The sequence below is a fragment of the Trachypithecus francoisi genome, unplaced genomic scaffold (genome assembly GCF_009764315.1).
Source record: "Trachypithecus francoisi isolate TF-2019V2 unplaced genomic scaffold, Tfra_2.0 Lachesis_group0, whole genome shotgun sequence".
Lineage (NCBI taxonomy): Eukaryota > Metazoa > Chordata > Mammalia > Primates > Cercopithecidae > Trachypithecus > Trachypithecus francoisi.
Genome location: NW_022681453.1, coordinates 80584878 through 80608310, shown reverse-complemented (window position 1 = coordinate 80608310; position 23433 = coordinate 80584878). Strand labels below are relative to the sequence as shown.

At 35.8% G+C, this 23433-nt stretch overlaps 1 protein-coding gene across 7 annotated transcripts in view; it reads left to right on the top strand.

The window, feature by feature from the left end:
• Positions 1-23433, top strand: part of DZIP3 (DAZ interacting zinc finger protein 3) — a 97760-nt gene that overhangs the window by 22517 nt on the left and 51810 nt on the right. For all 7 annotated transcript variants that reach the window (XR_004437122.1, XM_033211360.1, XM_033211359.1 and 4 more), the window contains exons 5-10: positions 4425-4541; positions 12328-12408; positions 13725-13849; positions 16651-16765; positions 20375-20494; positions 21899-22000. Coding sequence is in view for 6 of the 7 variants with exons in the window: in XM_033211360.1 (XP_033067251.1) it covers positions 4425-4541; positions 12328-12408; positions 13725-13849; positions 16651-16765; positions 20375-20494; positions 21899-22000 (660 nt within the window). In the remaining variant the exon portion in view is untranslated. The remainder of the gene's footprint in view (positions 1-4424; positions 4542-12327; positions 12409-13724; positions 13850-16650; positions 16766-20374; positions 20495-21898; positions 22001-23433) is intronic.

Sequence of the window (23433 nt, the reverse complement as noted above, 5' to 3'; positions counted from 1 at the left end):
AATCTTGAAAGTCGTTTTTCTGTGTAATTTGTGGTAACTTTCAATATAAGAAGGATACCATTTCTTAAATTAATGAAGTTTTCTGAAGTTAAAGAAAATTATATACTCTTTTCTTTGTGGCAATTAACTAGGAAAGAGAAGGATAAAGCACTGTAGTTGTCTTGAGAAGGCTACATTTGTTTTTCTGTGAAGGAATGTATGGTTATTTCTATGAAACACATTAATACTATTATGATTAAAAATTCAAACAAACTGAAGCTATTCATAAGACTTTATGCACAATTATAATCTTAACCGAGATAATTTACCACAGTATAAGTGAATTCTGGCTAGAAATTGATAGAATAATGCCACCATTTCCCTCTTATCTTTTGGAAATCACTTAGAAACAGTAAGACGGAAATCAGTAGCCTTCAGATATGCAAAAAATAGCAACTAGAAGGTAAAAATAGAAGAATAGTACAGGCATCTTTTGGTATCTGTGGGAGGTTAGTTCCAGGACACCCCCAGCACAAAAATCCAAGGATGCCCAAGTCTCTTATATAAAATGACATAGTATTTGCAAACAACCTGTACACATTCTCCCATATACGTTACATCATCTCTAGATTACATCTAGGTATTGCATACCTAATACAGTGTAAATGCTGTGTAAATAGTTGTTATACTGTATTGTCTTTTCAATTTTTTTAAATTATTGTATTCTTGCTATTTATTTATTTATCAAATATTTTCAGTCCATGGAGGGTTGAATCCATGGAAGCAAAACCTGTGGATATGGAGGGCGAACTGTACTTATTTATAATGATAACAAAAGTAAAATACTTAAGAAATGTACAAGATAAACTAGTATTTCTTTAAGCTTGTTCTAAACCACTTACATGAGAATATCTGACCCCTGTACCAGTCCTAAAGAATCAAAATCTCTGGGGATAGATCTTCGAATTTGCATTTTAGTAAGTACCCAAGCACTGATTGTACTCACATTAAATTTAGAAATCAATACTCCGTATTAAAACAATAAGTAAAACTCTCTAAAACTCTATTAAAGGTAAGAAATGAGGACCTGAATGGAATAGTACATGTAGGAAGACACAGTATGTTAAAGCTGTCAATTTTCTATAAATTAAAATCCATAAATATTGCAGGATTCCACTAAAATAATAGGATTTTTTTGGTTAGTGTCACTAAATGCTAAGTCTAAAGTTTACATGGGAAATAAGAGGAAAAATAGCCAAGAAAATTATTTAAGAAAAGTGTAAAGGAATAGGGCTGGGAATTTGCCCATTTAAAAGATTAAAAGTTATTATGAAGCTCTAGTAACTAAAAGATTGTGTTACTTGTTCTTTATACCTCAGACATATCTAGAAAATAGAAGATAAGTTCCAGAAATAGGATCAAATATATACAGAACCTTTATGAATGATAAGATGATAAAAATAGACGATATTAAAGGAAAAAGACAAGTCAATCTCAGTGGGATATTTTAACATACTTCTCTTAATAACTGATATAACATGGACACAAAATTAGTAGACCTATAGCAGACTTGCTCTAATTGAGACATACATGTATAAACATTGCACCAGATAGTGGCAGAGTATGCATTGTTTTTAAATGCACACAGAACATTTACAAAAATTGACCATATACTAGGTCACAAAGCAGGCCCCATCAGATTTCAAAGTATCAAAACATACAGAGTATGTTCTCTAACTACTGTTCAGTTATTCTAGAAATCAATAAAAGAGATAATCTAGAAAACTGTATGTTCATAAGGTAAGATATATACCTCTAATCTAGGTAACCAATTGGTCAAAGAAGAAATCAAATAAATCAATAGAAGTTAAATACATTTTTGAACTGAATAAAAATATATATCAAATCCTGTGTTATTAGATAAAGCTGTGCTTCAAGGAGAATTTGTAGCTTGAGGTGTAAATATTAGAAAAAGCAAGATTGAATATCTAAGCGTGACATTCAAGAAGTTAATGGAAGAACAGCAAATTAAAAGCGCTTGAAGTAATAAGGATAGTTAAAAAAAATCTATTTAAAGCATAAAATAGAAAGGATTAATAAATCCCAAACTTGCTTTTATAGAAAGACCAATAAAATTGACAAATGTGTAATAAGTATGTCCAAAAAAGAAAGCAAAAATATCCAAAATCATGAATGAACATGAAAACATAAATACAAATACTGTAGTCATTGAAGATAATAGAGATAATTCTGCTATTTGGAGTAGCTACCTGGTTTGTCTCATAGCAACCTTCCTCTGTGAAGAACTGGGAAAACTGGACAAATTTTTTTCTAGTAATTCTTATTTTTGCTTTTCTAGTAAATTATTTAATTCAACCTGGGATAGAGATGATTCCAACCTTTACTTAGTTCTTTGAGGAAGAGTCAGTTTCTCTGTCTTTTGTAGCAGATTCTATCAGTGCCCTTCCCATACCAATTGAACCCTACCTATATTTTTAGTATGCTCTGGACAGTTCTAGTTTTCCGTATCTATATCTGTATGCCTCAGGGCCTTTTTTTCTAGAACAGGAGAAAGCTACTTCTCCTGTTTAGAAGACCCAAGGAATTAATATTCCCCCATCACCACAGAAAGCACTCAATCAGTAGGTCTTGGGAGTTATCATATAAATATCCCAGTTGCCTCTTCCCTTGAGTTGGTTAATACTGAGGTTTGTATTTTTGAGTTTTCTAAAATTTCCTAGTTGTAATAACTGCAGTGGCCCACCATGGGTAACTAGCATAATAACACATCTTTTAATTAAAACCTACTTTTCCTTCACTTTATTACTTCTCTACTTTCCTACCATTGTCTCTGTAAATGGTAGGAAATGTCTCAAATAAACTATTTCCATTGAAATCCTTGAATTACGGTCTGCTTCTGTTGGAACCAAAACAGGGCCTCAATCAAAAGAATGGGCTATTTACCGGGGCTGCTCCTCCTTATAGACCATGTGCTCCAATATTCCACCAAGCCTTGCAAATCTGCTGAAGTTGTGCCACAACTGAATATGGCAGTTACTTTAATGAGAAAAGTAGCTTAAAAGTCAGGTCTCCAGAGATTGCCTTTCAGAGGTTTTTATTTTCATTGTCTTAGTAGTTTTCCATTGCTTTCAGATAATTAGTTTTTATATGCTGTCCAGGTGTTTTAGTTATTCTCATTGGGGAGACTGATCTGAAACCACCTAGGCTGTTTGACAGAGGTGGAACTTCAGTATTATGTTTTATGTTTCTATTCAAATTCAAGAGATATTGTTTGAGCTTGGAATGTAGGTGAAATTCTTGGCTAGAAATGTAAATTTGGAAACTATCAGTGTGTAGACACTATTTAAAATTGTGATAGAGGGTTACTTTACCTAGAAAACATGTATTGATAGAGAAGAGGCACATTAAATTAATTGCTAGGGAGACTGAAATAAAGTATCTAGTTAGCTAGGAAAAAAACAGGAAAATGTTGTATATGGAAACCAAGTTATGGAAGTGTAGATTAAATTTTCCTTGCAGATTATACATTATTAAACAGATTACATAATTTAAACCAAGCACTTGAGGGTAGAAAACATTGGGGAATGGACACAAAGACATAGTCCTGCCTTCCATTTCAGCCATGTAAATAAACTATAGTACGTAATAAAGCTTGCATTAGCTCAGTTGCAATCAGATTGTAGCATAAAATGGTTTACCCTTGTATTGGTATTAATGCCAGCATTCCTGTTTACCACAGGTTCAGGGCTGGAAGATTTTAGCTATGTCACACAATAGAAGGTATGAGAGTGAAGTGGGATTACCCCTTTCCTCTGAAGTGGGTGTGAATGTCGCCAACCCCTTGGCAGGTATAGGAATACCTTTTTTAAAAAATGTTTTAAAGAGGCTGGGCGCAGTGGCTCACGCCTGTAATCCCAGCACTTTGGGAAGCCGAGGCAGGCAGATCACGAGGTCAGGAGACCAAGACCATCCTGGCTAACATGGTGAAACCTCGTCTCTACTAAAAGTACAAAAAATTAGCCGGGCGTGGTGGCGGGCGTCTGTAGTCCCAGCTACTCAGGAGGCTGAGGCAGGAGAATGGTGTGAACGCAGGAGGCAGAGCTTGCAGTGAGCTGAGATTGTGCCAGTGCACTCCAGCCTGGGCGACAGAGCGAGACTCCATCTCAAAAATAAATAAATACATAAATGCATAAATAAAATTTAAAATTGTTTTAAGGAAATAGTTACAAATGACATTCATCAGACTACTTAAAAACAAACATGAGAACATTGTATCTGGTTGGTATGGATTTTTTTTTTTTAAAACCATCTTCATCTCTATTTTTAAAATTTTCTCCAATGAGCATGAATTATTTGTATCATGTAAACATATGTAGATGTTTGTTCAGACTTATAGACATTTTTAACTGAATAATTTTCCACAGAGAGAAGTTGCAGCTAACAGCCAGAATGGTGAGGAAATTGTTCCTGCTTTGACTTTACGTTTCTTGATTACACAACTAGAAGCAGCACTTAGGAACATTCAAGCTGCCAATTATACAGTAAGTGTTTTCTTTTTGAAAATTTGATATAATGGACTTGATCAAAGTTTCTCAGTGAGAAAACAGCCAATGCATGCTTATTTTAAGGTGTGGGCCAATTTTTAATTTTCTCTTTTACCTCTAGAAAAGGGTATGTATAAATTGATTCCTTCCTGTGTCTTGTACTTTCTTATATGACTTTTGGATAACTTATATGTCTTATACTTTCTTATGTGACTGGCTCTGTAATAAGCCTATTCTAGTCTCCTTCCCTACCACAAAATTGTACATCTTAAGAAAAACTTGAACTAATAGAAATGGGCTTTCCCAAATAGAAATGGAGAATCATAAAGTTAAAAAAATAAGCCAAATATAGAAGGACAAATACTGCATGATGTCGTTTGAATGTGGAATCTAGGTGTTGAACTCACAGAAGCAGAGAGTACAATGGTGGCTAGGGGTAAGGGGTCAGGAGTACAGACTGAAGAGATGTTGGTCAAAAGATACAAAATTTCAGTTAGTTGTGAGGAATAAGTTCGAGAGATCTGTTGTACAACATAGTGACTATAGTTAATAACAATGTATTATAATCCTGAAAATTGCTTAGATTTTAAGTATTTTCACCACAAAAATGGTAAATATATGAGGTTATACATATGTTAATTAACTTGAGTTAGTCATTTCACAATGTGTACATATTTTATAATGTCATGTGTATGATAAATATATACAATTTTTATTTATCAATTTAAAAAGAAAAAAAAAATCTGTCTTTTTTAACCATAATGAATCAGTTTCTTTTTCTTCTGAGATTTCTATATCTGTAAAAGTTGGAATTTCTATTAGAGGTAAAATTAACAAAATGTATTTATGTGTTTGAGATCAAATGATACTTTAGAAATAAATAGGGTTATCTTCAAAACAAGACTACCCAGACACCAAAAAAAGGAGCCTAAGACATTAACTCCCATATTATAATGATGTACAAAGAGATGGAAAAATAATTCTTATTTAGGACTCTGGAGATTAGGGTTCTTACAGGGTGAGTTACACCATTCAGAAGGAGATCCTAGTTGGACTCCAGTGAGGAAACAAAGAAAATGAGGGGTTTGCATCTTGTAATCCTGAGAACTTTGGGGATATGGCGGACCTGCTGTTTCTCCCACTGACCAGATTGCCAGTCAGTGAAACAAATCAATGTGAAATCAGCCTTAACAGGTACCCACTGCTTAGCCTTCTTTACTTAGACATTACTTCAAAGATGAGTCTTAGACTAGGAAATGGAAGAGTTTCTCCCTTCGTAGCTCTTGGTAATACTTGTGAGCAGAAGTGGCATTGTCATGATCAAAGCAGTCTATTGCTGTTTCTAAATTACTCTATCTGTCCTTCAAGGCCACCAAAAAGGGATAAGACAACCTTGTAGGAGGCAAGAGTGGATTATGTATTATGGGGGTGCAGTTGCCAATTGCATCTCTATGTTAATTTTGTTCTAGTTCTTGGAATAATCTTTGCTAATGAGGAGAAGGTAGGAGAAAAGGATAGGGGCTTTAAGTTAAAAATGTACAACTTGCATCTTTAAATTCCAGAGATTTTCCTCCTCTAATTATAGCATTACCACAATTCTGTATCTTACCTTGTTCTTAGAAATGTTTTATTCAGAATTATATTAGCCAGTCTCTGTTGTGTTATTCATGAAGCTGTTTTCTTTTAAGTACAAAATAATTGCTCACATTTATTTAGTGTTTGCTGTACGACAGCCACTGTTCTAAGTGCTTTGTAAAAATTAGCGCTTTTACTGTTCCTGAGTACCCCATCTTAGCGCACAGAGTTTAAATAACTTGCTAACTTGACCAGGTAGCAAGTAGTGGAGTCAGGATGCAGTCCTTGGCTCTAGATTCTGTGGTCTGAACTACAACATTTTACTGCCTCTTCAAGGATGGGAATTTTAAGGTGGGAACCACTTAGATGTTATGGGGAGTTTATATTAATAGACTCACTTAGTCCATCAAGAACAAACACACGTCTATCTCCACTGAGATCAGTTTGAAGCCAAATTTCTAATCCCAGTCAGTGATCTCCTCATCAAATACTGTTGGTCATTAGAAGCATGCAAGGTGAGAGTATACAGTTAGATCAGTATAAACAGAAAGCTTATGGGCCGGGCGCAGTGGCTCATGCCTGTAATCCCAGCACTTTGGGAGGCAGAGGCAGGCGGATCAGGAGGTCAGGAGTTTGAGACCAGCCTGACCAACGTGGTGAAACCGCGTCTCTACTAAAAATACAAAAAATTAGCCAGGCATGGTGGCATGTGCCTGTAATCCCATCTGCTCAGGAGGCTGAGGCAGGAGAATCGCTTGAACCCAGAAGGCAGAGGTTACAGAGAGCCAAGATTGTACCACTGCACTCCAGCCTAGGTGACAGAGTGAGACTCCATCTCAAAAAACAAACAAACAAACAAACAAAACAGAAAGCTTATATCCTGTGGATATTTATTATTCTGTGTACCTAGAAAAATCTTGTTTATGGTATGGGGAAATCTTGATGAAAAAGGGTAATGTGACAAAAGATAGGGTTATAGTCTTCAATCAATATAGAGCTTAAGAGCAGAGGAGTCCAGGGTTCTCCAGAGAAACCAGACTGGTTTTTGCTATGTGTGTGTGTGTCTTTGTGTCTATGTGTCTGTGTGTGTGTTCTATTTTATATATATAAAACATACACACAAATACTTATATACACATATACATATACATGATTATAAGGAATATATATGTGATTTATTATGAGGAATTGGCTCATGTGATTATAGAGGCTCAGCAAGTCCCATGATCTGCTTCTGTAATCTACAGACCCAGGAACGCTTGTGGTATAACTCATCCCAGTTCTGAAGGCAGAGAACTAGGTATAAATCCAAGGATGAAGGCAGAAGTTGAGATGAGATGTCCCAGCTCCAGCAAGCAGGCAGGGAGCAAAAAGGGATGAATTCTTCCTTCCTCTACTTTTTGTTCTATGCAGGCCTTAATGGATTGGATGGTGCCCACCTACATTGGAGAGGGCATCCTGTTATACCCAGTCTACCATTTCAAAGGCAGTTTTCATCACACACATCTGGGTGTGTCTCTGATGAAAACCATTTCATCAGTTTTCATCAGAGACACACCCAGAAACAATATTTAATCTGGGCATCTTGTGGCCAGTCAAGTTGACACATGAACTTAACCATCACAAATACAATGGACAGAGAGGTCTTGGTGTACCCCTCACACAGTTTCCCTCAATAGTTACATAATTACATTACTCCAGAACATATTTTAAAAAAAAACAGGAAATTGATGTGGTTCATGGGGCTTTGTGTCTGGAGTCTCCAAGACCACCCTCATATTCAGAGATTTGCTAGAAGGACTGGACTCAGCATATGGTTATTCTCATATCTAAGATTTATTACGGTGAATGATAAGGATATATAGTGATCATATGGGGAAAAGACACAGGTGAAGTCTGAGGAAAGCCACCTACAGGTTCCTCCATATTTTCTCCCTTCCTTGAGAAGCCACACAGCATATACGGCCACCTCCAGCAATGCAAATATGGCAACATCCACAATGTTTCTGCCCAGGGAAGCCCATAGGAGACTCAGTGATCAATATTTTTATTGGGCATTGGTCATCCAGGTACCTGCTACCTGGCATGTATCAAAATTCCAGACTTCCAGAAGGAACTCCCAGGTGCTCAGCATAAATCACATTGTTTGCACAAATAGTCATAGACATAGCAAGGCACCTTTATCAGTTAGGGAACAAAGTTCCCAGACATCAGCAAAGATCAACTTTGCAAGCAGGCCTTAATAAGGATAACTGCCTCAGGCCAGCTCTGTTAACTTTTTAATGCCCAGACTTGTATAGTTCTGTGCCATGTTATCAAATGTGTACATTTGTGTAACTACTACTGCAATCAAGATAAAAGAACTATTCCACCACCGCAAAAATCTCTCTTATGACTTTTATAGTCACACCTACTTCTCTCCCTCTATAATTCACTGATCTGTAATCTATCTCATCTCAGTAATTTTGCATAGACCATTTTTATGTGAAGGAAATATCCACATGGTTTGATTTTTCAATGAAGAAGTGATAAGCTTTATGTCCATACTATTTTGCAGAATTCATGTGGGAGAGTAAAGGATTTTGATTTAAAAGATCATTGTTTTTTTGTTTTGTTTTGTTTTTGTTTTGAGATGGAGTCTCACTCTGTCACCCAGGCTGGAATGCAGTGGCACGATCTCGGCTCACTGCAGCCTTCGCCTCCTGGGTTCAAGTGATTCTCCTGCCTCAGCCTCCCGAGTAGCTGGGACTACAGCATGCCACCACACCTGGCTAATTTTTTGTATTTTTAGTAGAAGACAGGGTTTCACCGTGTTGGCCAGGATGGTCTCAATGTCCTGAGCTTGTAATCTGCCCACCTCAGCCTCCCAAAGTGCTGGGATTACAGGCATGATCCACCGCACCTGGCCAGATCATTGTATTTTTAAAGGTGGATGGTAGTAGCTACTTCAGTGTTCATTATATTATTATTTAATGTGTTCTTGATACCTAAAATATTACATATTAAAAGAGAGTGAAAAAGAGTTTTTGAAAGGTTTAATGTAACAAATTTTTATACTTCTTTTTTACCAGTTTTTAAAAATTTTTATTTTTAGTTTTTGTGGGTACATAGGTGTACATTTTATGGGGTACGTGAGATACTTTGATGCAGGCATACAATATGTAATAATCACATCAGGGTAAATGGGCTATTCATCACCTCAAGCATTTATCCTTTGTGTTACAACAGTCCATTTATACTCTTTTTCTTATTTTAAAATGTACAACAAATTATTGTTGACTGTATAATCATTTCAATTGATGCTGAAAAAGTAGGGTTGGTATTTTTGTAGAGATAGTATCTCACACTATTGCCCACTTAGGTTAAAATGGCTTATGTACAAAATATAGGCAATAAATGCTGGTGAGGATGTGGAGAAGAGAGAACCCTCTTACACTGTTGGTGGGAATGTAAATTAGTAAAACCATTATGGCAAGCAGTTTGGAGGTTCCTCAAAAAACTAAAAATAGACCTACCATAGGATCCAGCAATCCCACTGCTGGGATATACCCAAAGGAAAGAAAATCAATGTATCAAAGAAGTATTTGCATTCTCATGTTTATTGCAGCACTGTTCACAGTAGCCAAGATTTGAAAGCAACATAAGTGTCCATCCAGATGAATAAATAACAAAAATATGTTACATATACAAGGGGAGTACTATTCAGCCATAAAAAAGAACAAGATTCCCCCCAGCACTTTGAGAGACTGAGGTGGGAGGTGCACTTGAACCTGGGCGTTCAAGACCAGCCTGGGCAATGAATTGTGTGAGACCCCATCTCTACAAAAAAAAAAATTAAAAGAATGAGATCCTGTCACTTGAAACAACATGGATGGAACTGGAGGTCATTGTGTGAAGTGAAATAAACCAGATAGAGAAAGACAAACTTTACATGTTCTCACTCATTTGTGGGAGCTAAAAATGAAAACAACTGAACTCATAAAAATAGGAGAAAAAAGATAGACAGTAGAATGATGGTTACCAGACACTGGGAAGGGTAAGTGGGGGTTGGAGAGACTGTGGTGAATTATTTAGCATGTCAATTGCTTTTATAAGCTCCAGAATTTCTACTTGATTTTTAAAAATTATTTTCAGTCTCTTTGTTAAATTTATCTGATAGGATTCTGAATTCCTTTTCTCTGTTATCTTGAATTTCATTGAACTTCCTCAAAACAGCTGTTTTGAATTCTGTGTCTGAAAGGTCACATGCTTGTCTCTCTGGTATTGGCAACTGTTGCCTTTTTTAGTTTGGTAAAGTCATGTTTTCCTGGATGGTCTTTATGCTAATGGATGTCCATCGATGTCTGGGCATTGGAGAGTTAGGTATTCATTATAGTCTTCGCTGTACAGCCTTGTTTTGTACTTGTCCTTCTTGGGAAGTCTTTCCAGGTATGCAAAGGGACCTGTGTATTGTGATCTAAGTCTTTGGTCACTGCTGCCATATTTGCATTAGGGGACACTCTAAGCCCAGTAACCCTGTGGCTCTTGCAGATTCGTAGAGGTACCATCTTGGTAGTCTTGGGTAAGATCTGGAAGAACTCCATGGATTACCAGGCAGAGACTCTCGTTCTCTTCTCTTCCTTTACCCCAAACAAACAGCACTCTCTCTGTGCTGAGCTGCCTGGAGCTGGGGGAGGGGTGACACAAGCATTCTTGTGGCCACAACCACTGAGACTCCAAAACCAGCACAGTACTGGTTCTTGCTCAAACCCTGTGGTGACCACTGCCTTGCTACCATCTATATTGAGTCTCTCCTTTCTGAGCAGTGCGTTTCTCTCTGGCCCAAGGCAAGTGCACAAGTGTCAGACAGGACTCAAAGTCTGGAAGTGGGAACCCCAGAAGCCCAGTTGGTGCTCTACCCCACTGTGGCTGAGCTGATACCCAAGCTGCAAGACAAAGTGACAAAGTCCCCTTTACTTTTCCCTCTGCTTTTCTCAAGCGGAAAGGCGTCTCTCACCATGGCCACCACAGCTGGGAATGTGTTGGGTCACACCTGAAGCCAGCATAGCTCTGAGTCTCACCCAAGGCCCATGGCGTGTACTGCTACTACTGCTGATTATTCAAGGCCCAAGGGCTCTTTAGTCAGCGGGTAATGAACCCTGCCAGGATTGGGTTCTTACCTTCAAGGCAGTGGATTCTTTTCTGCCCCAGGATGTGTCTAGAAATATTGTATTGGAGCTAGAGCCTCAGGATTCTACTGTGGCTGAACCGATATTCAAGTGGCAAGGCAGAATCATCTTTACTGTTCTGTCTCCTCTGCTCAAGCAGAGGGAAGGTGTCTCTCCCAGACATGTGGGTTGTTTTCCCTTGAGTTGGAGGGCTGACATAAGCACTCCCTTGCCTACCCCATCTGGTATCTTACTAGGTTGCGTACACCACAAATCCACTGGCTCCAAGCCCAGCACAGCACCAGGATATGGCCAGGAACTGCAGTCCTTGTGGCCTAGACTGCCTTTTATTTAGGACCCCAGAGCACTTTGGCCCACACTGGCAGGGCTTGCTAGAACTCAGGCTCTGACTGCTGGGATGGGCGATTTGCCTATGGCTAACACTTGTCTAAATGCTACCTCCGTGATCGCTGACTGAGTTCTGCTCAGTGTGGCTTTCTGATGTGACAGGGCAGCACTGAGTTCCAATGCAAAGTCCCACAGTCACTGTGCTTTCCTTCCCCCAAGTGCAGATTCTCTCTCCATGCCACATAGCTGTAGTCAGGGGATGGAGGAAGGGATGGTGTCGGCAACTTAAGACAGTCTTTCCTACCCTCTTCAGTGCCTCTTCCCTTAATATGATGTTCAAACCAGGTAATGTGATCACTCGCCTGATTTTTGTTTCTACGAAGGGGCTTTTCTGTGGTGTAGTTGTTCAGTGTGGTCTTCCTGTGTTGGGGATGATTGTTGGAGCTTCTATTTGGCCATCTTTGTTCATATCCTTTCCTTTTATTAAATTTTAATGTTTTATTTTGAGATTATTGACTATCCTGTTTCTTCTTCCTGGGTCAAATTATCAAATATATCTAAAATATAGTTATTATTAGATGACTGATAATGTTATGATAATTTTTACTTGTTTTAATAATTGTTAATTAAGCTTGGGATATTTAATTAAGCTTGTTGTACTGAAAAGCAGCTTAGTCTAAATAACGAATTAACGTACTTTTTTTTCTTTTTAGGCACACCAGATTGATATTGGTTATTATTTGACATTACTGTTTTTGTATGGAGTAGCAGTCACTGAAAGAGGAAAGAAAGAGGTAACATGTTATTTGCCCTTTATAAATTTTTTTACATCTTAGAATAATCAGGCCAAAGATTATAATATGAAACTAAAAATATTAAAAAAGGAATTAGCTTGTAACTTCATTTATTTATCTTTTAAATGCTTACCATTCATGTAAAATAAAAAGTTATTTAGCTTCTTTCACTTGCATAATACATTTTAATCCATTTTCTAGCATGGCTTAATCCCTCTGGTTTTAATCTTATCCCTTTTGTAAAATATGAATTTTACCTCAAATTCTTTGTCAAACTTAAGTGCAAATAAGTACAAATCTGGGAATTAACTAGATAATTTCTAAGGGTTCTGTTGAATTTAACATTTCTTTTTCTGATTTTTAATGATTTCTCATATTTTCTTCATAGCTTTGATATTTCTCTTATTTTTTCTTCCCAAATCTGTATTTCTGACTTCATAAATTAACTATATAAATATGACTTGTTAATTAGGTAAAGTAGAATTGATAAGCAGTCAAACTGAAAACATTTCTATTTTAAATAATTTCGTGTAGTACTAATTATTTAGCGTGATGTACTAGAGAATATTTTAAAGTAAGGCCATGCAGCATTTTTCCAGCTTTTTTTTCTAGAGAGGCTGAGGCCATTATGCCTCAGTTTTACTGAAGCATCTATTATAATAGATCCCGATATTTACTTCCAGACCTATATTGTTTATGATTAAGGTAGTGATTCCCCAAAAGAGTCTATATCTATGGGCAAGAAGTCACTTACTTTCTATTTGAAATACTGTGAAGAATTGTGCTCCCATTAGGAAGAATGATAGAGAATTGGGCTCTAACAGTTATCAGAAAAGCCCTTATTTTGGCCAGTGGTATTTGTATGTATTATGTACTTATGTATATAAGTACTTATGTATGTATATGTATGTTTTTAAAAGATGGGGTCTCACTATGTTGCCCAAGCTGGACTTAACTCCTGGGCTCAAGCAGTCCTCCTGCTTCAGCCTCGTAAGGAGGTGGCACTATCGGTGTGCACCACAATGCCTAATTGCCAGTTTGAGATACACAAATTGTTGTTACCATCTTAATATTCACTTTGAAATATTGGTTAAAGAAGGTCTTAAGTTTATTTATAAATAAATATTTTAAACACTGACTACATGATCTTTGTAATCACATACAGAGATGCAAGGATTCAGAATGTGAATAAATGACCAGATGATTGGATTATTTTTAAAGCTGCCCTAATTTCTCCAGTTTGAGAAATAATTGTTTATTGTAAAAGAAAAAAAATGACTTTTACATCAGCCAAACCTAGTTTTATGTTACTACAGGATTATACAGAAGCTGAGAATAAATTTCTGGTGATGAAGATGTTGATCCAAGAAAATGAAATTTGTGAAAACTTTATGTGTTTAGTTTATTTTGGACGTGGTTTACTGCGATGTGCTCAAAAGAGGTAAGGATTTTAATTAACGGGTAGATGTTGCCTGTGAAGTCTCAGCATTGTGAAATGGAAGTAAGTGTGCTCCGTATACCAGGCATCGTGACATTTGTGCTCTACTGGTTTATCCTTTTCTTCTTTGGTTATTTGTATAGATAATTTCTTTAATGTAGTTGAGAATATTAAATAGCAAACTTAAGAGACCATAGCAATAAAAGGCAGTCTAGCATTAACATTAGGAGCATAGGCTTTAGAGTCTGATAGACCTGGGTTCAGCTACATTTTTTATCACTTACACTAAGAAACTTAATGTTGTTAAGCCTTATATTTTTTTCTTATCTCTAAAATAGAACTAATAATAGTGTAGGGTTCACTTCATGAGGATGTTGCAGGTGATTAACATAGTCCCTAGGACACAAAAATGCTATATTTAATAAATAAATTATGGTTGGAGTTATTAGTATTATCACCACTAACTTGAAATAGTTTTTAAAAGTATAAAATGAGCTTATAAAGAGTTGAAAAGGGTCCAAATGCTGAGTTTTTGGAGTATTGGCTACTGCTTATTTTAAGAAAGTGAAATTGTATGGAGGAAACTATATAGATTATCTGTTGACTTCCTCTGTGGAGATCCATAACCATTTGTAGCATCATTCATTCATTTTATTTACTAAGTATCCATTATATTCCAGAAACTGTTAGGTGTTGAGGTTACAGTAGTTTACAAAATACAGTTCCTGTCTTCATGTAACTGAAAGTACAGTGAAAGATACAGATCTTAATCAAATAATCAGTCATAAAATATTTATGAAATAGAATAAAGAACTATGAAGGAAACTAGAGTGAATAACTAAAGTCTTTCCTGGAGACTGGTTCTGGGAATCAGAATTCTCCCTGAGGAAACAATGTTTGGCTAAGATCTGACGGATAAATTTGGAAAAGTTTACTTGGGCATACTTTTATGAAGGATTACTGCTGGGCCAAACCATTGGATCCCTAAAAGTGTCACCTATGTGGTAGTTCCCTGATTCTTTGTAAGGTTGATTTCCTATTCTCTGGGTTGCCTGTATTTTTACTAGGGTGTCCGCAAGACATCTCACTTCTTGTTCACTCGGTCTGAGCAGCATGTGCCATCAATATAGTGGGGCTAGTATGATGCTTTGCAGAATGTCAAGATGATCCAAATCCCTTCAGTTTATACTGTGACAAAGTAAGAGAATTAACATAGCCTGAGACAAGAACAAAGAATATGTCCTGCTGTCCTTCTCAGATGTGAAAACTGTTTTTTATTCTCTTTACTGATGAGCACTGGAGAGAATTCATTCTCCAGATAATTGACACTGGAAGTCCAGTTGTATGGCAGCATCATTACTTTCATCCCTGACCTGTGGAGGACAACCACCACTGAGCTCCTCAAAGACCCTGGTGCTCTTCTTACTCTGTATTTCTTATTGTATTAATGAATGGGGTGTCCTCTGAGCCTTTCTAGGATCACTTAATGGGTTCTGTGTTTTTATGTAGTAAGTCAATTCTAACATTCTCACTTCCTTGAGCCTCCTGACTCCTTTAATATGCCTCCAAGAAATTTTCAGCATTTCTACTTAATTTACTATAGACCACTGTTGTGTCCAAGTTTCAAGGAGCCTTCTCAGCACCATATTAGGACTGGATTCAGGTGTCCTTTCTAGGAAAGTAAATCTTGAATTATGGAAGAATTTTTCCGTATCAGTGTACACGTCCCCATCCAGCCTTGTGTTTACCCTTGGTTCAGCACTTTAAAAATCCACTTCCACTCATGTTCCTGCCAGTACATTCTAGTCGGGCTCTGCAATTCTTATGATTAACAAACTTTTTCTTCCTGTGCAGGGGCTCTGTTTTCTCACTTGGGCTCTCCACTTGACCTTAGATTTATTATCTGAGGGCAATGAGGTAGGGGAAGATCTTAAGAAGTAAGGGCATCATCTTTTGAGACATGCATCTCAGCTGATATTTTTGCATGGTCTCTAAATAAAGATAGGCTGCTCTCCTGTGGCAAGGAAGAGGTCTTTGCCATTCAAGAGCGTTCATGGGGGGAATTTAAGGATTCAGTGTTTCTAAGCACATTCACCTAAATATCCCCATTTTAGATCCCAGGGTCTACTCATAGCATATCAAATCCCTAATTTGAGTGTAGTTCTGTTGAGGCTGTGTTTTGGGTCTCCTTTGCAGCTGTTCTACCCTTATGGTTAAATCTTGAGCTTCGTTTTCATCATAGTCTGCCTTATGTCTAGAGGAGGTTCTTTAGATGTTGCCATAGAGGCCTTCTAGTTTGCAGTGTCCTGAGTTGATGGTATTAGTCTTGTTGAGGCTGTGCGTTCAGTATCAGTTTGTTTCACTTTATGATTAAATTTGGGCCTTATTTTCAGCACGGATTATGGCCGTCGGGGATGAGAGTCTCATTAAATTGCCCCCATAGAGGCCTTCTGGATTTCACAGTGTATCCTGAGTTAATAGTTGGCTGACCTGTGCCTGTCATTCTCTTTCTTCAAGGCCTCCAAGACAGTTAACAAAAGCCAACCAACTCTACAGTCCCTTTAATTACCATGGCCCCCATACTGTTCAAGCTTGAGCTACTACATAATCTAGTGCCTCCCCTTCCACCTGTATTTCATCCCACTCTGCCGCAGGTGAGAGTCCTAGTATTTGTATTTCTATGGCATGCCAGAGGTTATCACCACCCTATTTACCACAAAAAATGGGTTACTTGTTGTATCTTTGGTAAACCATGCATCTGCACAGTCCCATTCAAACTAACCTTATTTTAAAATTCCTTTCAGATATAATGGAGGACTGCTAGAATTTCATAAAAGCTTACAAGAAATTGGAGATAAAAATGACCATTGGTTTGACATAGATCCTACAGAAGATGAAGATTTACCTACAACTTTTAAAGTAAGAAATTATTTAAGAGTAGCATTTTATTTGTAACTAATCAGAATCATAATGTGTGAACCAACTATGTCATATTCTTACAGCAAGCATGTTCTTTTATTGGCACATAACTTTTTATATAAGAAACAACCTTTATTGTATTACCTAGTGCAGAATGTATGATTCAACAAGGAGGGAGAAGTGAGGTGGCAGTGTTAACATTTTCAAATAACAAGAAGATTCATAGCAGTACTAGGCCAGTACTCTGCATGGTTAGAGTCAAATGTAGCAGTTAACTTTTTTTCCTAATTATCTTTACCATTATTTTGCTGTGGATTTATATTACAAAGTACTAAATGCTTAGTTCAGAAAACATGGAAAATATAAAAATGCCCAAAGGTGAAATTCATCTGTATTTCTTCTTCAAATGGATAAACCGTTGTTAGCATTTTTATTTATATCTTTCCAGACACACACACACACATAAACAATAGCCTTTATTTTGTGATTTTAAGTGTGATGTTGTGCACTCTTATTTGTACTCTGGAAATATATAGTATTTTTTATTTCTCAGTCATTAGACTATTATACAATGCAATTTTGGTGTAATGTAATATATAGCTTTGCTTTAATTTGCTCAACTAGTTCCCTACTAAGTTTATTCTAAATATTTCCGTTTTTTCTTCTTATATAAAGTGATCTTTGCATATTCCTCATGTCATTTCATTAGAATAAATTTCTAAAGGTGGAATTGTGGAGCAAGTGTTCACACAATGTAAAGTTGTTACACGTCTCCATATTTTATCTCAGGACATTGTACCACTTTATATTCTTCAAATAGTGTGAGACTTTTCATTTTCCCACACCTTTTGGGTGTACTTTACCTTTTGGGTAATTTTTAACCCGTCTGATAGCCATTTGGGTCTTTTAAATTTGTTTAATATGAACATAGCTACAGCAGGTTTCTCTTGGTTAATGTTTGAATGACATATCTTTTTCAAAACTTGAAATCTTTCTTGATCTTTATGTTTTACCTGACTTTAAGGCCAAAAGCATTACTCAAAATAAAGAGAGACATTTTATTAAAATATAAAATTCAGTTATCCAGGAAGATATAATAACTCAAATTTGTATATACCTAGTAGTATAGCTTCAAAATATATGGGCCAAAAATTGACAGAATTGGAAAGGAGAAATATTTTTAAATCCCCAATCACAGTAGAATATTTTAATATACTTCTCTCAGTAATCAATAGAACATGCAGACAGCTTTTGGCATTGTCAAGGTAATCATATGACTTTTAATTTTGACTTGCTAAAGTAATAATTTTATGCATTTTTAAAATACTAAATTTTCACCCCTACTTTACAAAGCAGTCCCTTACTTGATCCTGGTTGTTTTACTCTTTTTTTTCCTCTTGTAAAAATATTTTGCTTTCTTTATTATCTAACTTTTTAAGTGAATTTTTATTTAATGCACAGTAATATACATATTCAGTTTGTCAAATAATCTTTAAAGACTTAAAATAAGAGTTTCTGTTTTGTCCTCTCTATCTGAAATTCTGCTTCTTCCAACTTTCTAAGCATTTTTCTTTGATGTTTACCTATTTTTCAAAAAAATACTGCTATTTAAAACATATCGCCAGGTTTTCTCTTTTGACTTTTCACTGTCAAAAATGAGAGTTTAGCTTGCTTATACATCCCCTACACACACACACACACACACACACACACACACACACACACACACACATTCTCTCTCTCTCTCTCCTCTCTCTCTCTCTCTCTCTCTCTCTCTCTCTCTCTCTCTCTGTTTCTCTCTCTCTCTCTCTCTCTCCCCCCTATCCTACTGGTAGTTACACGTTTTTATTAAGCTGGCCTCAGGGTTTCCCTTCACTCTCATCCTGGGAATTTTCCTCACCTTTCTTCTATGTGGAATCCTCTGTTTCTCGGAACTCAAGTTTTCCTTCCTAGGGTTGCTTCCTTGTTTTGGTGGTGCAACTCCTCTAGCCTCTAGCAGCTTCCTGTAAAAGAGGGCTTGCATGGGAGGTAAATTTTTTGAGACCTTTCAAGTATCAAAATAATTTATCCTTTGTATGCTCTATTCATATCTTGCTTGAGGGTAGAATAATTTTTCTTTTCGGAAACAGGTTCTTGCTCTGTCACCCAGGGTGGAGTGCAGTGGCATGATCATAGTTCACTACAGCCTCAACCTCCTGTGCTCAAGCAATTCTTTTCCTTCAGCCTCCCAAGTAGCTGGGACTACAGGCACATGCCACCGCACTTGGCTAATTTTTTTTTTTTTTTTAGTAAAGACAATCTCAGTATGTTGCCCAGGCTGGTCTCAAACTCCTGGGCTCAGGTGATCCTCCCACCTTGGCCTCTAATTTTTTAAAAGCATTTTTCTGTTATCTTTTAACTTCTAATGTTACTTTTAAGAAACTTGATTTCATTCTGATTTTTAAACTTTTGTATTTGACCTGTTTTATTTTCTTCTTTCTAGGAATTGTTAAGGATATTTTCTGTATCCCCAGTGTTCTGAACTTGTGTTTTTTGCTTCTGGGACATTTTCTTGTTTTATATATTTGATAATATTTTCTTAACTTTCTCTTTTTCTTTGTGAAATACTTATTATTCAGATGCCTTACGGACTAGACTGAGTCTCTAATTTTCTTATTTCTCAAAATATTTTTTTCTACTCTCTGGGAAATTTTCTCAACTTTATCCTGCATTGAGCTAATATTTGTGAAATAATTTCTAGAGGCTTATTTATCGTATATACCTTCAATATGTTACCAGTAATACTGTTTGAAATTTTGTAACCCTATCCCTCTAAAGGATAAGTATGAAGGACCTTATCTAATCATTTAACTTAGACCTGATAACATGATTCACCTGTATTTAACCAGCACTTCATTTATTTGTTATGTGTTTTATTCTATTTTATTTTTTAGAGAGAGGGTCTCATTCTGTCACCCAGACTGCAGTGAAATGTTGCTACCATAGCTCACTGCAGCTTTGAGCTCCTGGTCTCAAGCAGTCTTCCTGCATTGACCTCCCAAAGCACCGCGATTACAGGCATGAGCCACCACTTCCGGCCATTTAATCAGCATTTTAAAATGAGAAATTATATTCTGATTTGTAACCGAAGACATTGAAAACATATTTCTCTACTGTACTTTTGCCCATTATAGCAGGAATGGCATATTGCACTACCACAGTGGTTCCACTGCCAATGTAGTGACCTAGGGATTGGTTCCAGCCAAGATTCTCTTGTACGCCAGTGATTTATTAGCTCTCTGTGTGTACATATTAGAGCAAATAATTCTTGATAGGAACATGCCAGGTGTTATGCTATGAGTTAGGTGATAAAGAGAAGTATGTCTTCAAACATACACTTCTCTCCATTCTCCATGATTTTATCATTCATTAAGAAATCCAGTACTTCTAATTTAGGACCTTCCTATATGTTGTTTACTTTGAATTAGGGAAATGTTTTATTACTATTAAAAAAATACATATAAACAAGCACTTCAAAAAGGGGTATGATATGGACATATAACCAAGGTAAAACATGGGTAGTCTTACTTTATTATTAATAATTCACAATTCTTTGTTTTTAAAATCTAGTATCTTCTTAATAATGTTATCAAGACAACTGAAAGTAATATAATGAAGCAGACAATTTGTAGTTACCTAGATTGTGAGCGATCTTGTGAAGCTGACATTTTGAAGAACACCAGTTACAAGGTACTGTAATTGTCGATTAACAGTATTTTTAAAAAGCAATTGAAAAATTATATATATAAAATTATAAAAATTATGTATAAAATATTTTAAAAGAGCATTTAGTTTAATTACAGTGGTAGAGCAGCTGAAAAGTTATTTGACTGTCTCTGAGAACTTAGATTCAGAGTGATCAGGAATTATTCTGTGAGTCAATAAAAGAATAAATTGGTTTTGCTAAGGTTTTGTAACATTCACGTGCATCTGAAGTTATAAGTATTATTCCTGCAGTCAATCATACAGTAAAAATGATGTAAAAAATGCTTTACTTTATAGTTAGAATTGTTAGAGGTTAAGAATGGTAGCATTTTACTAAGGAGAAAGGTTGTCATTCCTCAGGAATGATGCTACTAAATAAGTGATCATTTTCTCTTCTATGGGCCTTGGCAGGGGGAAAAGTAACCAGCCTTGATTTGAAGAAATTTAGCTGTCAGAATACTTCTGATAGATCTATCTCTCTGCATCTATCAGAATACTTCTGATAGATCTATCTCTCTGGATCTATCAGAGTACTTCTGATAGTTCTATCACTCTGGATCTATCAGAATAAGACTTTGTGAAATCACAAGATAGAATGAGACGATGTGCAAATCAGACAATACTTCTAAAAAAATAACTGAAATCTTAATTGCGAGGCATGATGTGTACAGCCAGTCCGATAGTTTGGGAGAAGGAGAAGACCAAGATCTACTCAATAGAAGTTGAAAAGTGAGCCTGGTGAGATGCAGTGCTCAGGGTCAAGCTTCTTCAGTATTGGTTTAGGTGACATGGCGATATGGTCCTAAGGTTTCTCAAGAATGCTTTAGGGTTCTAATCAAATGAACAACAGCATGTAACAGCAGAAATACCTGGGCACACAATTTAATTTTTGTCATCAAAGCAAACATTTTAAAAAGCAAGGCTGTAGTTTCCAGGCAGGGTACAGAGGGAAGGACAGGCAATCTATATGCTCAGAAAAACCAGTAGCTCAGGAGCTGTCAGCAAGGCAGCAAATCTGAGTTCTCATGATTGGTAACAGAGGGGATTCAGGCAGTAATGGTATGGAGCTGGGGATGGAGGAAAAGAGACATGTAAAAATGGAGATGAACATGTTCCTCTATAGACATCACTCACTGGGTTTCTGATATTGTGTTGTACGTAGAATATGGAAAATATATTAACTTTTCAAGTTATTGACCATTTTTTACCATCCTAATTTTCCTGTCTTTAGTGACTTGTAATTTGGTGATCTCTGATTTCTGTTAATAAATTTTGAATGCTATGTAAAATTTAATTATAGAATCATTTTTAAAGTGACTTAATATAATTTTTTTATCTGTATAAGAATCGCCATGTCCTTACTGATAACTTACTTTTATTTTTTTCCAGGGATTTTTTCAGTTAATGTGCAGTAAAAGTTGCTGTGTTTATTTCCATAAAATTTGCTGGAAAAGGTTCAAGAATTTAAAGTATCCAGGTGAAAATGATCAGGTATTATATTCGTTCTTAAAACTACAACAGCATTTCTTCCTCTACCCTTTCCTCTTTTGTTCTCTCCCCCATCGTTTCTTCCTGTTCATAACTTCCCTCCTTCTTTTTACTTCCTTCTTTTTTCTTTTTCTTTTACTTCCTTCTTTGTTCTTTCCCAATTCTCTCTGATGCTTATCTCCCTACCACTTTTAATTCATTATCATCATTTATTGAACAGCTCTTTGTAGATGATACGCTACCAGTTGATTTGCTTAGTGGTTTCTATCAATTTGTTCCCTTCCTTTTAGAAATGTATACTCTTAAGAATAGAAATATTGTTGCATATATGCACATAGGATCATAGAGTAGAATTTCTTAGTAAACACGCAGAAAGGATAATTATACAATTTTAAGGATTTCCATTTTAGAGGTGATGAACAAGGACAGATTTCATAGTCTTCAAAAATATATTTGGAATCTTTAATATTTATATTTAGTTATAATGGTTACATATCATATATAGTTATGTAATTATATAACATAGTTATATATTATATGTAATAGTTATAATTATAACTATAATTATATGTTATAATTATATATAACTATATAACTATATAACTATAATTTTATGTTATAATTATAAGTATAATATATAATTGTTATAATTATTAACTATTATAATATATAACATACAATAGAGTTTTTTGCAACTAATAAAAGTGGAAATACAAAGCCCAGCTCTGAATTAATTACTCCTTAGTGAGCTGATGACCGTAAGTTGGGTCTATAATGTTTGGTTCTATAGTGTTTACATTCTACAAACAACAGAAAACTCATTTAAAGTAATTGTGATGTAGTAGAAAATGCATTGAATATGGAGTTGGGAGATCTGGGTTCAAGTCCAGACTGAGCCACTTACTAGTTTTATTATATTAGACTGGTAACTTAATTGCTCAAATACTAATTTTTTTAAGCTATAAATTAAGAATAAGATAAACCTATTTCATAGGGTTTTTGTAAGAATTAACAGATAAAACAGATGAACTCACATTGTGAACTGTAAAAACAATTGTATAAAGATTTACTTATTTATTTTTAAGTGGTATATACTTTACAATTTCCTTGATTGTTGGGGCAGTTAATATTACTGAATTTTAGAAAGAGAAGTAAAAGAAAAATGAGTAACTTAGCCAAAAGAAATAGCAGGCCAGAACTAGAGAAAGGATGTAACATTTTTATTCTTTCCTTTTCCCTGGAATCCTCATGTATCTGATAGAAATTCAGTAATCCTCTTTACGCATAATTAATGAGTACATTTTACTTGAAGTTGCTTTCTCTGGAGCAGCAAATGCATCTTAGTCTGTAATACAGCTACTTGAAGATTTTGAAGTAGAGTGAAATCATACATTTTAAATAGGATATCCATTGATTTATGAAATGGACCATCTTTT